This window comes from Pteropus vampyrus, unplaced genomic scaffold (genome assembly GCF_000151845.1).
Source record: "Pteropus vampyrus isolate Shadow unplaced genomic scaffold, Pvam_2.0 Scaffold22, whole genome shotgun sequence".
NCBI classification, from domain to species: domain Eukaryota; kingdom Metazoa; phylum Chordata; class Mammalia; order Chiroptera; family Pteropodidae; genus Pteropus; species Pteropus vampyrus.
Genome location: NW_011888803.1, coordinates 7,705,143 through 7,718,197, shown reverse-complemented (window position 1 = coordinate 7,718,197; position 13,055 = coordinate 7,705,143). Strand labels below are relative to the sequence as shown.

The 13,055-nt window shown below is 41.4% G+C and overlaps 1 protein-coding gene across 1 annotated transcript in view; it reads left to right on the top strand.

Moving 5' to 3' along the window:
• MCOLN2 (mucolipin 2) overlaps positions 1-13,055 on the top strand; it is a 63,223-nt gene that overhangs the window by 39,993 nt on the left and 10,175 nt on the right. The window contains exons 6-11 of the mRNA XM_011355572.2: positions 141-237; positions 1,945-2,044; positions 6,602-6,714; positions 7,890-8,039; positions 9,455-9,556; positions 9,662-9,784. Of these exons, the coding sequence (XP_011353874.1) occupies positions 141-237; positions 1,945-2,044; positions 6,602-6,714; positions 7,890-8,039; positions 9,455-9,556; positions 9,662-9,784 (685 nt within the window). The remainder of the gene's footprint in view (positions 1-140; positions 238-1,944; positions 2,045-6,601; positions 6,715-7,889; positions 8,040-9,454; positions 9,557-9,661; positions 9,785-13,055) is intronic.

The following is a 13,055-nucleotide window of genomic DNA, read 5'->3' as shown; positions in this document are numbered from 1 at the left end:
GAAGAACTCATCATTCTTCAGACTGGAATTTTATAGGTAAATAAGTTTTTAAGTCTCATTTCCCAGGGGACACAAATGAAGAAAGGAGAGTGGATGGTAAGACTGCGGTAATTTATACCTTGTGATATTTTTTTATTCAGGCTCTTACAAGTTGAAATCTCCTTTCACCTCAAAGGCATCGACCTACAGACGATCCTTTCCCGAGAGGTACCAGACTGTTATGCCTTTCAGAATACGGCAAGTGACAATTTTACTAAGCCACTTTGTTCTCTACTCCTTTTTGTAGATGTAGAGTGTAAAACACACAAGCCTAAGGATATGTTAAATGCAATTGTGTTTAAAACAGTTTAATGACACTTTGTAGAGACCCTTACTTCTGAATGAAGCAAGCCCATTCCAACTTTTTAAAATAAAATTTCCGGGTTAAAAAGAGAAGTTTTCAAAATTGGCTTTGACCTCTTCCTCTTCTAACACAGTTTTTTTAAAAAAAAGTTTACGAGAAGTGTTTTAAGTGTCTATATTTTCCCCACTTTCAAAGGAGGATCTTTACAAACGTAGCAAATGCTTCCAAACCTTGAAGCAGAAACTTCCCCCTTGATCTGAAGGCCAGTCTGCAAAGGTTCAGTTTTTTCTGCTTTTATTTTGGGAGGAGATATATGCAGTAGAAGAGACTACTCACTCTTGTGGAAGAGTAACTTTCCTTCTCACTTTCACAGAGTTTCATGCTTTTCCTTCCTTCCTCCCTCCTTTCCTTCCTCCCTTCTTCCCTCTATCCCTCCCTCCCTCCCTTCCTTCCTTCCTCCTTTCCTTCCTCCCTTTCTTCTTCCCTTCCTTCTTTCCCCTTTCCCTCCTTCTCTCCTTCATGTATGTGGAGGAACAAAACTGAAAGCTGAACTGAAAGTTGTATGTAAATGTCTTTTAGCAATTCAGAAGAGTATGTTATTCAACAGCAATCAACAAACTCTATGCACCAGACATTGCTGTGCTCTAGAGGTACAGTGGAAGCTTATAGCCTAGCAAAAGAGATAGATAGAAAAACAAGTAAGAAAGAAATAACAACAATAATAAATTGTGACGTGGTAAGGAAGAATATCTCCGGCAGAGAAGAGCATGATTAACTGCCCTGAAGAGACCTACACATAATGGAACACATTATGAAATTCAAAATATTCACAGGCAGAGAACATGAGAGCTGAAAGTGTAGATGACCTATGATTAAATTCACAAGCACTGGAGCATCTCTGAACACAAGCCACCTTCTGTGTAATTCAAGAATATCACTATGACCAAACCAGAGGTTCAAGAATTAGCCTGTGACCTCTGACTAAACCTCCACTAACTCTGGCACTCGAGATCTCATTTCCCCTCAGGAAACCCCCTAAAATACTTCTCAAAAACTTTAAAATACTCAGCACATTTCACTTATAAATTTTAAGTGATTGAAACATAATATGGAAGATTGAGGATCTTTGGATATCTTAAATTCAGCCTGCAGCCTTGGAGCAAGCTTTGTCACTTCTGAAAACATTATGTGTAGCACTTGAGGCAAACAGAAAAATAATCTCCAGGCTAGTAAAAACCTAAATTTCATATCCATAGGATTAAGTTGAAGCAAATGCTTTTAAATGCCATCCGGTGTAATATATGAGATCATTGTGTTCTCTTGTCAAAGACTGGTGAATCTCATTTCTGGTCCTGGGACTAGTTGGCTGTTTTGCTTTAGCATTTCTGTGAACCTGCAGGTAGATTTAGTAGAACTTCATATATTCACCCTTTGGACCATATATTTTCATTAACAGTGGAAAGCTGTGAAGGAGTCATGTAATGAGGACATTTTTATCAGTATAATTTTGGATCAACAAGCTGTTTGGATGCCATTAATATTTTAAGCAAAGTCTATCTAACAGGACATACTTTCTGCTCTCCATACATTTGTGTCTCCAGATTACGTTTGACAATAAAGCTCACAGTGGCAAAATCAAAATCTATTTTGACAGCGATGCTAACATTGAAGAATGTAAAGACTTAAACATATCTGGATCTGGTAAGTAAGTTATATGCTTGCCCATTGTGGATTACCAATGAGTTTTAGCATTTTATTTTTGGATTTGAGGTGTTTAAATGGTTTATTCGGATGCTGATAGGAAGAAAGGGCTCTGGAGAACCACACCTTGAGCATTAGATTCTCAAAACTTTGCATTTTTATTCAGTTCAGCAAATATTGATTGTAGACCTCTTAGGAGAGACAGTATGGCCCAGTGGTTAGGGGCCAGCCTTTCCAGCCACACTATCTGGGGGCTGTGGTCTTGGTTCTGTGTACTATATCTGTGATCTCTGATGAATTACTTAACCTCTCTCTGGCTCAGTATTTTTCTCTGCAAAATGAGGACAAGAATAATCCCTTCAGGATGTTGAATATTAAATAAGTTAGGATTTAAAGCAACGCACTGAAAACAAGAGTTGGAACATAGTTAATTGCTGGGTACTCTGGAAAAGAAAGTAAACTCCTGAGTGAGAGAGACAGATGTGCTTAAAAAATCTCTAATCTGTCATGGTTAGGAGTAAGTGGTGGTGGCACAAAAGGTATGAGGGTGAAGAAAGCAAAGGTTCATTTTACTGGGGCAGAGTGAGAAATAAAACGAAGCGATGATTCTCTGAGAAGACGTGCTTTGATCTGAGCCTTTTACAATGGAGAGGGATGGAGGCCTTCGGAGCCCAGAGAGCAGCCTATGCAAACACAGTGGGTCATTTACTCAGTCATGACTCAGAAAACACCTCTTGACCTATAGTTTAAATTGGGCTACACAGAACTTGTTTTCCCTAAGGGTTCGGGATGACGTTAATGATGGAAGGTCAATATTTTTTGATATATAAGTTTTGTTTTGCTGAATTTGCCTTTGACCAGATTATTAGAACAAATTAAAATGCAAAATATTTAGATGGTTCCTAAATATTTTAGGTTAGTTTAAATCTAGATTCAAGGTGTGGCCTGCTGCTTTCCAGCTTTACATGTCCTGATGAAGTTTTGGTTTCGAAGTTCCAGTAACTGATTTAAGCCTCTGATCAGAATATACAGTTTTAGTTTCTGTTAAAAGTAATTACTGCGCCTCCGCAGACACACAGTATCCCATGGAAATGCACAGATCAGATGCTTATTTCCCAAGTCCAAGTATAGGTTACAGCCATTTTATGTGAAAAAAGCTCACTTTGTTACATATGAAATGTGGTTTGGAATAGTCATTGTGACCAAATGAGTTAGTCAATCAAAAGGGTTCGTGGAGCACAGTTTCCTTGCTCCCCACAGGGCTCCTTGGAACACCGGGGGCAGGGGTGGGGGGTGGGGGCTGGGGGCTGGGAGGGATGTTTCCTTGCCTGTCTACACGCAGAAGAAAGGAGCTCTGGCTCCCTCCTGTGGCCAGTGAGGAGAAACGCTAATGTTTATACATGCTCCCAGACCTGCCGTCCTAAGAAACCAGATTCTGTCACTAGGAAAACACGAATTTAAAACAAAATGATAACACTTGAAAGTCTTAAAAAGCTGAAGTTTGGAAACCAGCTTAGGAAATGGAGGTTCCCTCCCCACCTGCATATCTGAAGTGATCTGATGGGTTGATCGCCCTGGCTTTAGGGAAGTGGCGAGATGGAGAGTGGGACAAAGGCAAGGGTGACATCTGGTGGGATCCTCGCGCTATTTCCAAAACGTTCTGAGGTTCATTCACATCCATTTACTTACCCTGAGGCTTCTCTCTCCTTCTCATCATTACCTGTTATCTCAAGGCAAAATATTAGAGAATGTCCATTTTTCATACAAACCACATATTACTTTTTATGACTTCTGATACCCATCCCCAAGTGTGCCCATAACCTTTACTTTTAACTTGATTTCATGAAAGTAGCAATTTGAGCATGAGGGGCTGGAGAAGGTCTTGGTGAGCAAGACCCCCACTGATGGGTGATGTGAGTGTCACAAGGAAAGAGAGTTTAGTAAGTGTGGGATGTGCCGGTTAGAGTCACACAGGCGGGCAGTGGTGGTGCGTGTAGGTCTTCTCAGGGCCTCGGAAAGGACTGGCATTTTATAAGATTTTCAATCTCATGTTCTCAAGCACTGCCCCTATTCCCTCCATCCCAATCCATAGGTCTCCCTCTCCCCTCAAAAAGCGGTCTTGGGTTCTGGTCTTGTTGTGTTACTTTCTCACCTACGCATTAGATCAGGGGTCCCCAACCCCTGGGCCGTGGACCAGTACCAGTCTGTGGCCTGTTAGGAACCGGGCTGCACAGCAGGAGGTGAGCAAGCAAAGCGTCATCTGTATTTGCAGCTGCTCCCCAGTGCATCACTGCCTCAGCTCCACCTCAGATCATCAGGCTTTAGATTCTCATAGGAGCAGTGGTCCCTGGTGCCAAAAATGTTGGGGACCCCTGCCTTAGATGATGTCTTGATGTAACCTTAATGTCTGAAGTGTAAAATGGCTGAAGGTAGATATAAGTGCTAGGCGCTAGGCCCAGTTCTGATAAACACTCTGCATGGACGGACAGTTTCACCTGGCTTCCTGATAGTCTGCGAAGCAGGTGCAGTTGCCCCCGCCCCCCATTTTGTAGTGAGGCGTCTGAAGTTTAGTAATGCTAAATAATTCGTTCAGCAAATTATGTTTACCAGCTGGCTATGGTCATATCACACTGGTTGAGCAGCTTTGCCCTCAGACACTTATGCCATTGTCCCTCACGCCCTTGTTAGTAGTAAATCTGTGGACACTCCCGTCTTTCTCATAAACGCCTTCCCTGCAGAGGTGTCACTGGGGAGCACTGTGACTTTAGACTCCCCTGAAGTTGCCTGTCTCCAGTGCTGTTTCCTGCTCCTCTGGCCTTTCTCCATCTCTGTCCTGAGTTCGTTTCCTCTTCTAATTCTCAAATATTACTGACCACCACCCCCCCATCCCCATTTCTCTCTGAGTGGCTCTGTCCCCACCCATGGCTTTAGCTGCCACTGAGTCATCCTTTCTTGTCATGAACGTCCAGTCTGAGCTCAATTTACCCGAGACAGAAAACCAGGAGTCATTCCTGGTCCGTCCTTCTTCCTTATTCCTTAGGTCCCATTGGAGATCAGGTTGACTCTCCATCTCTCGCCACTTTGTACCTTTTCATCTGTGCCTCTTTGCCTCTAACTTAGCTTAGACCTTCACAAGTTCTAAGTTTATTTGGTAGTCTTTTCATGTTCTGCTGGAGTTTTTGCATTTATTTGTAAGCATACTGAAGCATTATGCTAAGTACAGGTACCGTAGTGTTGACAAAATACATATGGTCCCTGCCTCCCAGAGTCAACCATTAGTGAGGAAGATGGACATCAAATGATACCATAGTGACCACTATAAGAGTTTGCTATTATTATTTATCTGGAGCTGTTCTAAGTGCTTTCATATATGAACTTGTTTAATCCTCACAGCAGCCCTATGATATAGATAATTTTTATTCTACCCATTTTTCGGATGAGGAAATTGAGGCACCTTCCCCAAGGCTGCTCAGCTTCTGCGTGCAGAGCTGAGATTCCGACCCAGGTTTTCAGGCCCAAGAGGCTGTGTCCTTTTCTGTTCCTGTGCTCCTTGCTGTGCTCTTTGAAGACATAATTACAAGTACAGAGGTCATCAAGCAAAGGAGAGTTAAAAGGAGCTATACGTGTATTCGTTTGTGGAGAGTGCTATGAAAGTATCGGGGAGGGGGTAATAAAGATGGGAATTTAGAGAATTCTGTTCAGAGAGGAAGATACTCAGTCTGAAACCCAAGTCTGAAAAAAATAAACATGCCGTTCCAGGCAGAGGGATAAGCATGTGCAAAGTCCCTGAGGCAAGAGAGAAAACTTGGTAGAAGTAGGGAAGGAGGAAGACCAGTGTGCCGTCAGGGTAGAGAAGATGGGGGAAGAGCAGTGATTGGCAGGGGACTAAACAAGGGAGAGCCATGGTCAGGGTAGAGAAGATGGGGGAAGAGCAGTGATTGGCAGGGGACTAAACAAGGGAGAGCCATGGTTGGGATTTGGGATAATACCGTGAAGTCTGATTGAAGTTAAGTTTACAGTTTCATCTTCCTCCACTTCATTCCCCGTGCTACTGTGTTCCAAGACAAAAATCTGATTATTACTCTCCTCTTACTTCAGTTCCAAGAAGCTACTTTCTCCATGTGCAGAAAATGCTTATTGAATTGGCACTCTTTGCTGGGAAAGTGCACAGTAAGATTGAGAAGCAGAAATGGGGATTCTAAGTTGTTGGTATTTTAAATTGTTCTTTCATTAATGGAGAAATTGATGTTTGTGCTTTTATGTGAAAGAACTCAGAGTATATCGGTAGCTTTGCTTTTTTGAATGGAGCCCAATGGACCACCTTCTGTCAAGTTCCACTCTATAGTAAATATTTACAAATGCATTTTCGTACATCTAAGAGTTTATATGTTTTTAAATGCGTAACTCTTACTATCGGGATGATTTACCTTATTTGTGGACTTCTGAACGAATGCATTGCAATTTGTTTCTGATGTTTGAGAAACAAATTGATCTTTTTCAACTGCCATGTTGTCTGGAAATTATTTCCAAGTAAGAAGTTCTGCTTTTGTTCCTCAGTCCAGAAAAATACTCAGTATGTCCTGGTGTTTGATGCATTCGTCATTGTGATTTGCTTGGCATCTCTTATTCTGTGCACAAGATCCATCGTTCTTGCTCTAAGTTTACGAAAGGTAAGTATGTGTTTGAATTTTCTCCCTCCCCTCTTGGCCTCCGCCCTCAATTTGTTCAAACAGTGGACGCTGATGTTGGGTCATCCTGCCCTTTCTAGAGCCCTTGACTAAATTAGAGTCCTTTGAGTGATTGCCCCCCTACAAGGCATTAATCAACCTGAGGTGTGTAGGGTGAGTAAAAGCCCCTTGCATGTCAGGTGAGATCAGATAATTATCCTGCTTTAAAACTGAACTAATAAGCACAGGTACACAATGGTGAACTCTCAAGCTTTTGAATGTTTCCAGAATAAATGAAACCCTTTTAAATTCAGGAGTGATCTTAAGTATAGAATAATAGCATGTGTGGGTTTTATCCTTTGTCTTCAAATCAGAGTTCATTTTGACAGGGAGGCATGGTAAATGGGTTATAATGAAGCGTAGAATACTTTAAAATTCTCCTCTGAGTTTCATTTTACCTTTTTTTACTCTCAGGACTCTGGTGAATGTATATTCCAGCTCCCCGCAAGCCTCACTCTGGTTTGTGGCATGTGTGTAAATGCAGGCTGGGGTCAGGTGCTCAAAGTCATCAGAATACCGTTCGTGGAGCAAGGATATAGTCTATATTCTACTTTTCTTATTCTTGACATTTGTCAACTTATTTTGTAAATACCTGCTTCTCTTACCAACCCCCACCCCCACCCAAATCACTTGATACTCTGATCCAAGGTCAGGGTTCTGGTTCTGCCAAGACGGTGGGGGCATTGGGAGCACAAACTTTGGAGCTGGTATACCTGCACTCAAATCCTGGCTTAGCTTCTCCATGCCTCAGTTTCCTCCTCTGGAAGATAGGGCTGATAGTGCCCGGTTCATAGGGTGTTGTCTGGTTGAGTGAGTTGATGATACATGAAGTAGTTGGAATGTACTACGTACTAGCTCTTATGACAAGAGTCTATTGGAGTTAGAGCATACGCATTTAATGTTTGAGTTCATTTGGCAGGCACTTGGATGCTTACTTCTAGCTGGGATAAATTAGGGGGGAAAGTGTGGGCCATAATTTCCAGCCTTGAAGTGGGTATATCTAATCGGAAAAGGTAATACCATATCATTTTACAGGCGAGAGCACTTTTTGCATTTGTCTTCTCCTTCAAGAGGGCAGTGTGGTTTGTAAGAAATGCTTTTTAAAATGTTTGCTGCAGAGATTTCTAAATTTTTTCCTGGAGAAGTACAAGCGACGTGTGTGTAATGCCGACCAATGGGAGTTCATCAACGGATGGTATGTCCTGGTGATTATCAGCGACCTAATGACAATAATTGGATCCATATTAAAAATGGAAATTAAAGTAAAGGTGAGTGGCAACTTATTTTAAATCTGTTGTTCTTTCTGTCCTTCTGGATGATCCTACATACTTTAAGATATAAAATCCTGTGGAGACTGCTTTGATTCTCATGTTTCCCCTTTTCTCACACCCATAAAATTGAAGCTTCCTCTGACCTGATTCCTCATGAAGGAAAAATAAGGAAGCTGATATTCTTGGGAGATGATATTCGTTATAAATATCCCCAGGAAACCTGGTAGCGTTTTCAGAATAGAAACTGAGGTTTGAGAAGATTGGTTGTTTCAGTGGGGGGTTTTTTTTTTAAAGTTGCAAAAGGAGCAGCTGACCCATGAACCAAGCATGTCAAGAGCCAGTGGTGACCGTCCATGACCAGTGGGTGCTCTGATGAAGGGGGTGAGGGCAGCAATATTTGAGTGTCTACTAGGTGCCTGACAGTATGTATAACTTAGTTGATGTAATCGCATGACAAAGTCTTGACTCCTTCACCCAGCTGTCCTCCCCTCCATGGGATGCTGTCAGCCAGGAAATCTTACCAACTTTACCTCCAGACACTAAAGCGCCTACCTCGTGTCTGTCCCGCCTCCCTCAGGCTTCCTCCAGGTCGACTTCCTTTCTGGCCTGGACGATTGCAACAACTTCCTCATTGCTTGTCCTGCGCTCAGCCTTCTACCCCTCAGCTCTATTCACCATTCACACAGATGTCAGGGGAATGTTTCTGGAAATATCTATCTTGCCATTATAATCCTTTCTGCCTGACAAGACCCCCATTGGGTGAAGTGGCCTCCGGGGTCCTCGTCATTTAGCTCTGCCTTTCTCTCCAAGAGTAGCTCACACTGACCCATGGTACCGCCCTTCTGCGACCTCTTGCCAGCTCTCAGCATTGGGCCTTTGTTCCACCTTTGTCTGCAGAGCTCTTGCCCAGCTGTCCTCCAGGCCCAGCTCCGTTCTGGGGTCACACCCATGGGAAGGCCTTTGTGATCAGCCGGGCATAGTGTCTCATTGCACTTAGCATGTTATATCAGAATCGTGTTTGTCTCCTCCATTAGATCTAGAAACCCTTGAGAGGAGGAACTGTGTTAGCAAATCATGTTTGAGCTTTCTTTCCAAAGTAGCCTAATGGTGTTATTTCATATTTAACAAACACCATTTGTTTATATTCTTTTATGCCTAGGTCAGCGGTAAATGCATTTTCTATTTCAGGATATTATTTGAACAAAAAATCAGTTCAACCAATTGAAATACCAAAAGGAAATGAGGGACCCGTTTGGAACTGTGCTTTCTATTATTTTCTTTTACAGTTTAAAAATTCTTAGTTTCACCTATAGAGGCAGGCATTCCATCTTTCCCCAACCAACTTAAAGTGAGGCTAATAAGCTGAATGGAGGAGAATATTTGGCTCATATGTCTGTTTTTTCATTCCTTAGAATCTCACAAATTACGATCTGTGCAGCATTTTGCTTGGAACATCTACTCTCTTCGTCTGGGTTGGAGTTATCAGATACCTGGGTTACTTCCAAAAATATAATGTAAGGATGTGGCATTGGGCGGTGCCACTGGGATTGAGATTCATTTCTTCTTTGGGTTCTAGTAAGCTCCTTTTTAATTCCCTCCGTTCTGTTATCTTTTTTCAGGTGCTCATTTTAACAATGCAAGCCTCACTGCCAAAAGTTCTTCGCTTCTGTGCCTGCGCTGGAATGATCTATCTGGGTTACACCTTCTGTGGCTGGATCGTCTTAGGACCCTACCATAACAAGGTGTGTAGCGCTGATTCTTCCTTCTGCGAATCAGGCTCTCGAGACCATTAAAAGTGGGTTTCCAGTACTAACCGTCTCCCCTTGCTGTCAGTAAGCCCGTACACATCTTCGCATCAGTTTTCTTTTCCTTTTCAGGATATTGAAACTACTGCAAGAGACTAGAGAGCACATTTCACAGTTGTGTGGACTGGCTCCCGGGGTCACATGTTAACCCAGCTGATCATCAAAAAACAAATGTTTGGACACGAGATCACTATAATAAAAGTGAAAATTAAATGAGGAAAATTATTACACAATCTTTCTAGCTTAAAGTATTAGGGCTTTCATCCAAATTAACTGAAGAGAGTAAAGGCGGACAAGAACACCTGGGATGGTCCATATTCGGTTTATGATTAAAACGATAACACATCTTGCTTGTCTTTGCAGGTGGTTTTGATGACAGCATCATCTTTATGCCTTATTAAAGATCGGTATCTGAATTCTAAATTATTACTGGGCTTCAGTCAGCATCATAATCTCAGAGACATCAAAGTTATGCTCAGGTGTTCTTGTTTTAAAATGATAACTTCGATTGGTAGAAACATCAGGAAATAAAATTAGATAGGCCTTGTTTTCAAACCGAAAAATGTAAAAGGAGTTGTTGTACCTTGTAGTTTTTTCTTCCTTGGGCCTCTGGCAGTTGGGACCATGGAAACAACAAAAATAAAAATAACAGTGGCCAACACTGTATGCTTTGAGTGTTAGGCACTGTGCCAAGCGTTTCTGTCTCTCTCTTGCTTAATCTCCACGACAGCCCAAGGTACTGTTATCTTGGCTTAGGTGCTTTGCAAGAAAAGAGGCAAAAATGCAGAGGATTACACTGAAACTTGTATAACAGCTCAGCCTTAAGTTTTGACCTTGATAGTTGTGTTAAGCAAAACGTGTGATCAGATCTGATTTATCAACTGTTCACAGAAGATGAGCAATCCACAAAGCTCAAACTTTCTATGTTGTCTCACTGAAATATATCCTGGTATTCTGGCATACACCCAAGCTTTCTCCTCTTTAAGTGTTACATTTAGTATGTCCAAAGAGAACTATTATTTTTTTGTCTGAGAAACCGTATAGTTAACAAAGTGACAAACTCTGAATTAATAGTAAATCTTGATAATCTTATTGGTCTTCCAATTCCCTGCCACTGCCTTAAAGGTGACTCATAAGTAAAAATTGTTCTTTGATATAATCTCTCTGATCTGCAGAACTTATTGTCTTTGTGCCCAGGAAAATTTACATTTTTCTTCTTTACTTGCCTCATGCTCTGAATGCTTTCCAAATTTTGTCACTAGAGGGCAGTGTTGCACTGTGTACAATAAATACTGAGTCAGGATTTCGGCTTTAATTCACTAGCTCGAAGGCCTCAAGACAAGAGGTCCTATCTCCTTTGCCCTACATCTCCCCTACACCATTATTATTCTTGAAGGTGCTCAGATAATGTTGCTTGAATTTAACTAATATAGCTACCATTCTTGACTGCTATATGCTAGATAGATAAGGTGTCCAAGTTCTGTAACTCTCTTGCTACGTTAACCTTCCCAGTAGCTCTGTGAGGAAATACCATCTTTTCACAGAAAACAGAGATCTTAATGTGTTAGATAATTTTCCTGAAGCTGCACAGCTAGTAAATGGCAAAGATAGGATTCACACCCAGGTCCTCCTGACCCTAATCAATACGCATGCTTTGACTAATACTCGGTCGGGCTTTTCTTGGTATTATCTAAAACAGGCCATTACAAAAGAGCATTTAGTTTGACCCAAGAAGAGATCAACTATGACAGGAAAACCTCATAATCAGTCTTATTTCTCTCAGTCTGTGTCAGGGTTATCTTGTGGAAAATGATGTTATTTGCTTTGTGAATCTGACTCCATTTTCATACGTTCAATTCTGACCTTTCAAAGGATTCAGGTGAGGTTGAGATGCTCTGGTCCAATACAAATATAGCAAGAGCTACAAATGAGAGCCACATGTGTATTTTAAAATTTTCTAGTAGCCATATTAAAAAATAATAATAAAACAGGTAAAATGGATTTAAATTATACATTTATTTAACCCAACGTATCTAAAATATTACTTTAGCATGTACTTAATATAAAATATTGAGGTATTTTACATTCTTTTTTTTTTTTTTGGTACTACATTTTGAAATCTGGTATATGCTTTATACTGATAGCACCTCTCCGTTTGGACTAGCTATACATCAAGTGCTCAACAGTCGCATGTGGCTAGCGGCTGCTCTAAATGGATGGCGTACCTCTCGCCTTGTGTCTCTAACTTAATGTCAACCTTCCGTTTATCCCCCAGAATAGCAGAGAGATAAGGGCTGTCTCCAGAACATTCTAGCAGATCTGTTTATGGATCTGTCTCCCATCTGTAGCCAGGCTGACAAACTGGGGAAATGCATAGGTGAATTAATGCAGTGAATGCACTAGTCAGTGGAAGGAGAAAACCTTTGGTCTAGTTCAGGACTTTTGTGCTTTTCTTTTCCGTATTGCTTCTTCTTCGAATCTGAAGTTAGAAATGTTTCCTGCTCCCCTGTACCCCTCTTCCAAATTAACCCGCACTGTCAAAAATTTCAGGTTCTGCTAATTGGTATCTGTTGAATCAGAAGATCTTCAATATTACCTGAAGCATTCAAAATCTGGTCAGCACAGAAAGCATTTTCTAGGATCTAGAGTCACCCTTGGGTATAGAAGCTAACTCTTTCTTTAAACAAACAAACAAACCAACCACTCTAAAGAGGAGATATCAGGAAAACTAGTTTTACTTTGCTGTCTGATTGGCAGCAAGAGTCCCACGTTTAGCTTCCTGTTTTCCTGGTAGACATTGGATTTCAATGGTTCAGCTGAGAGGGAGTAAAGATACAAGTGTCCTGCCAATGCTGATTTCAGCACTAACGGACTTTGGCACAGCACCTTTCCAAAATGTCTGGGCACAGAGGGCTAAAGGCTGTTGATGTTTAATAATTCAAGATGTGGTTTGGAAGAACGTTAATATGGCTTTTACGTTTCCAGAAGACATTTTTGCTGTGAGGAATAAATCGTAGTCTTGCATCTTCCCCATATTACCAATGAGAAGACCAAGGCCTTGAAAAATCCTTGGACTTCGCTAATGTCATGGATAAAAATTAGGCAGAACCCGCATTACATTTTCATGCTTTCGAGGCCTCTAGTTTTAGCCAAGCACCTCTCTTATTCAAAAGAACTGTTAGCCAGGTAATACATTTTACCTGAATGT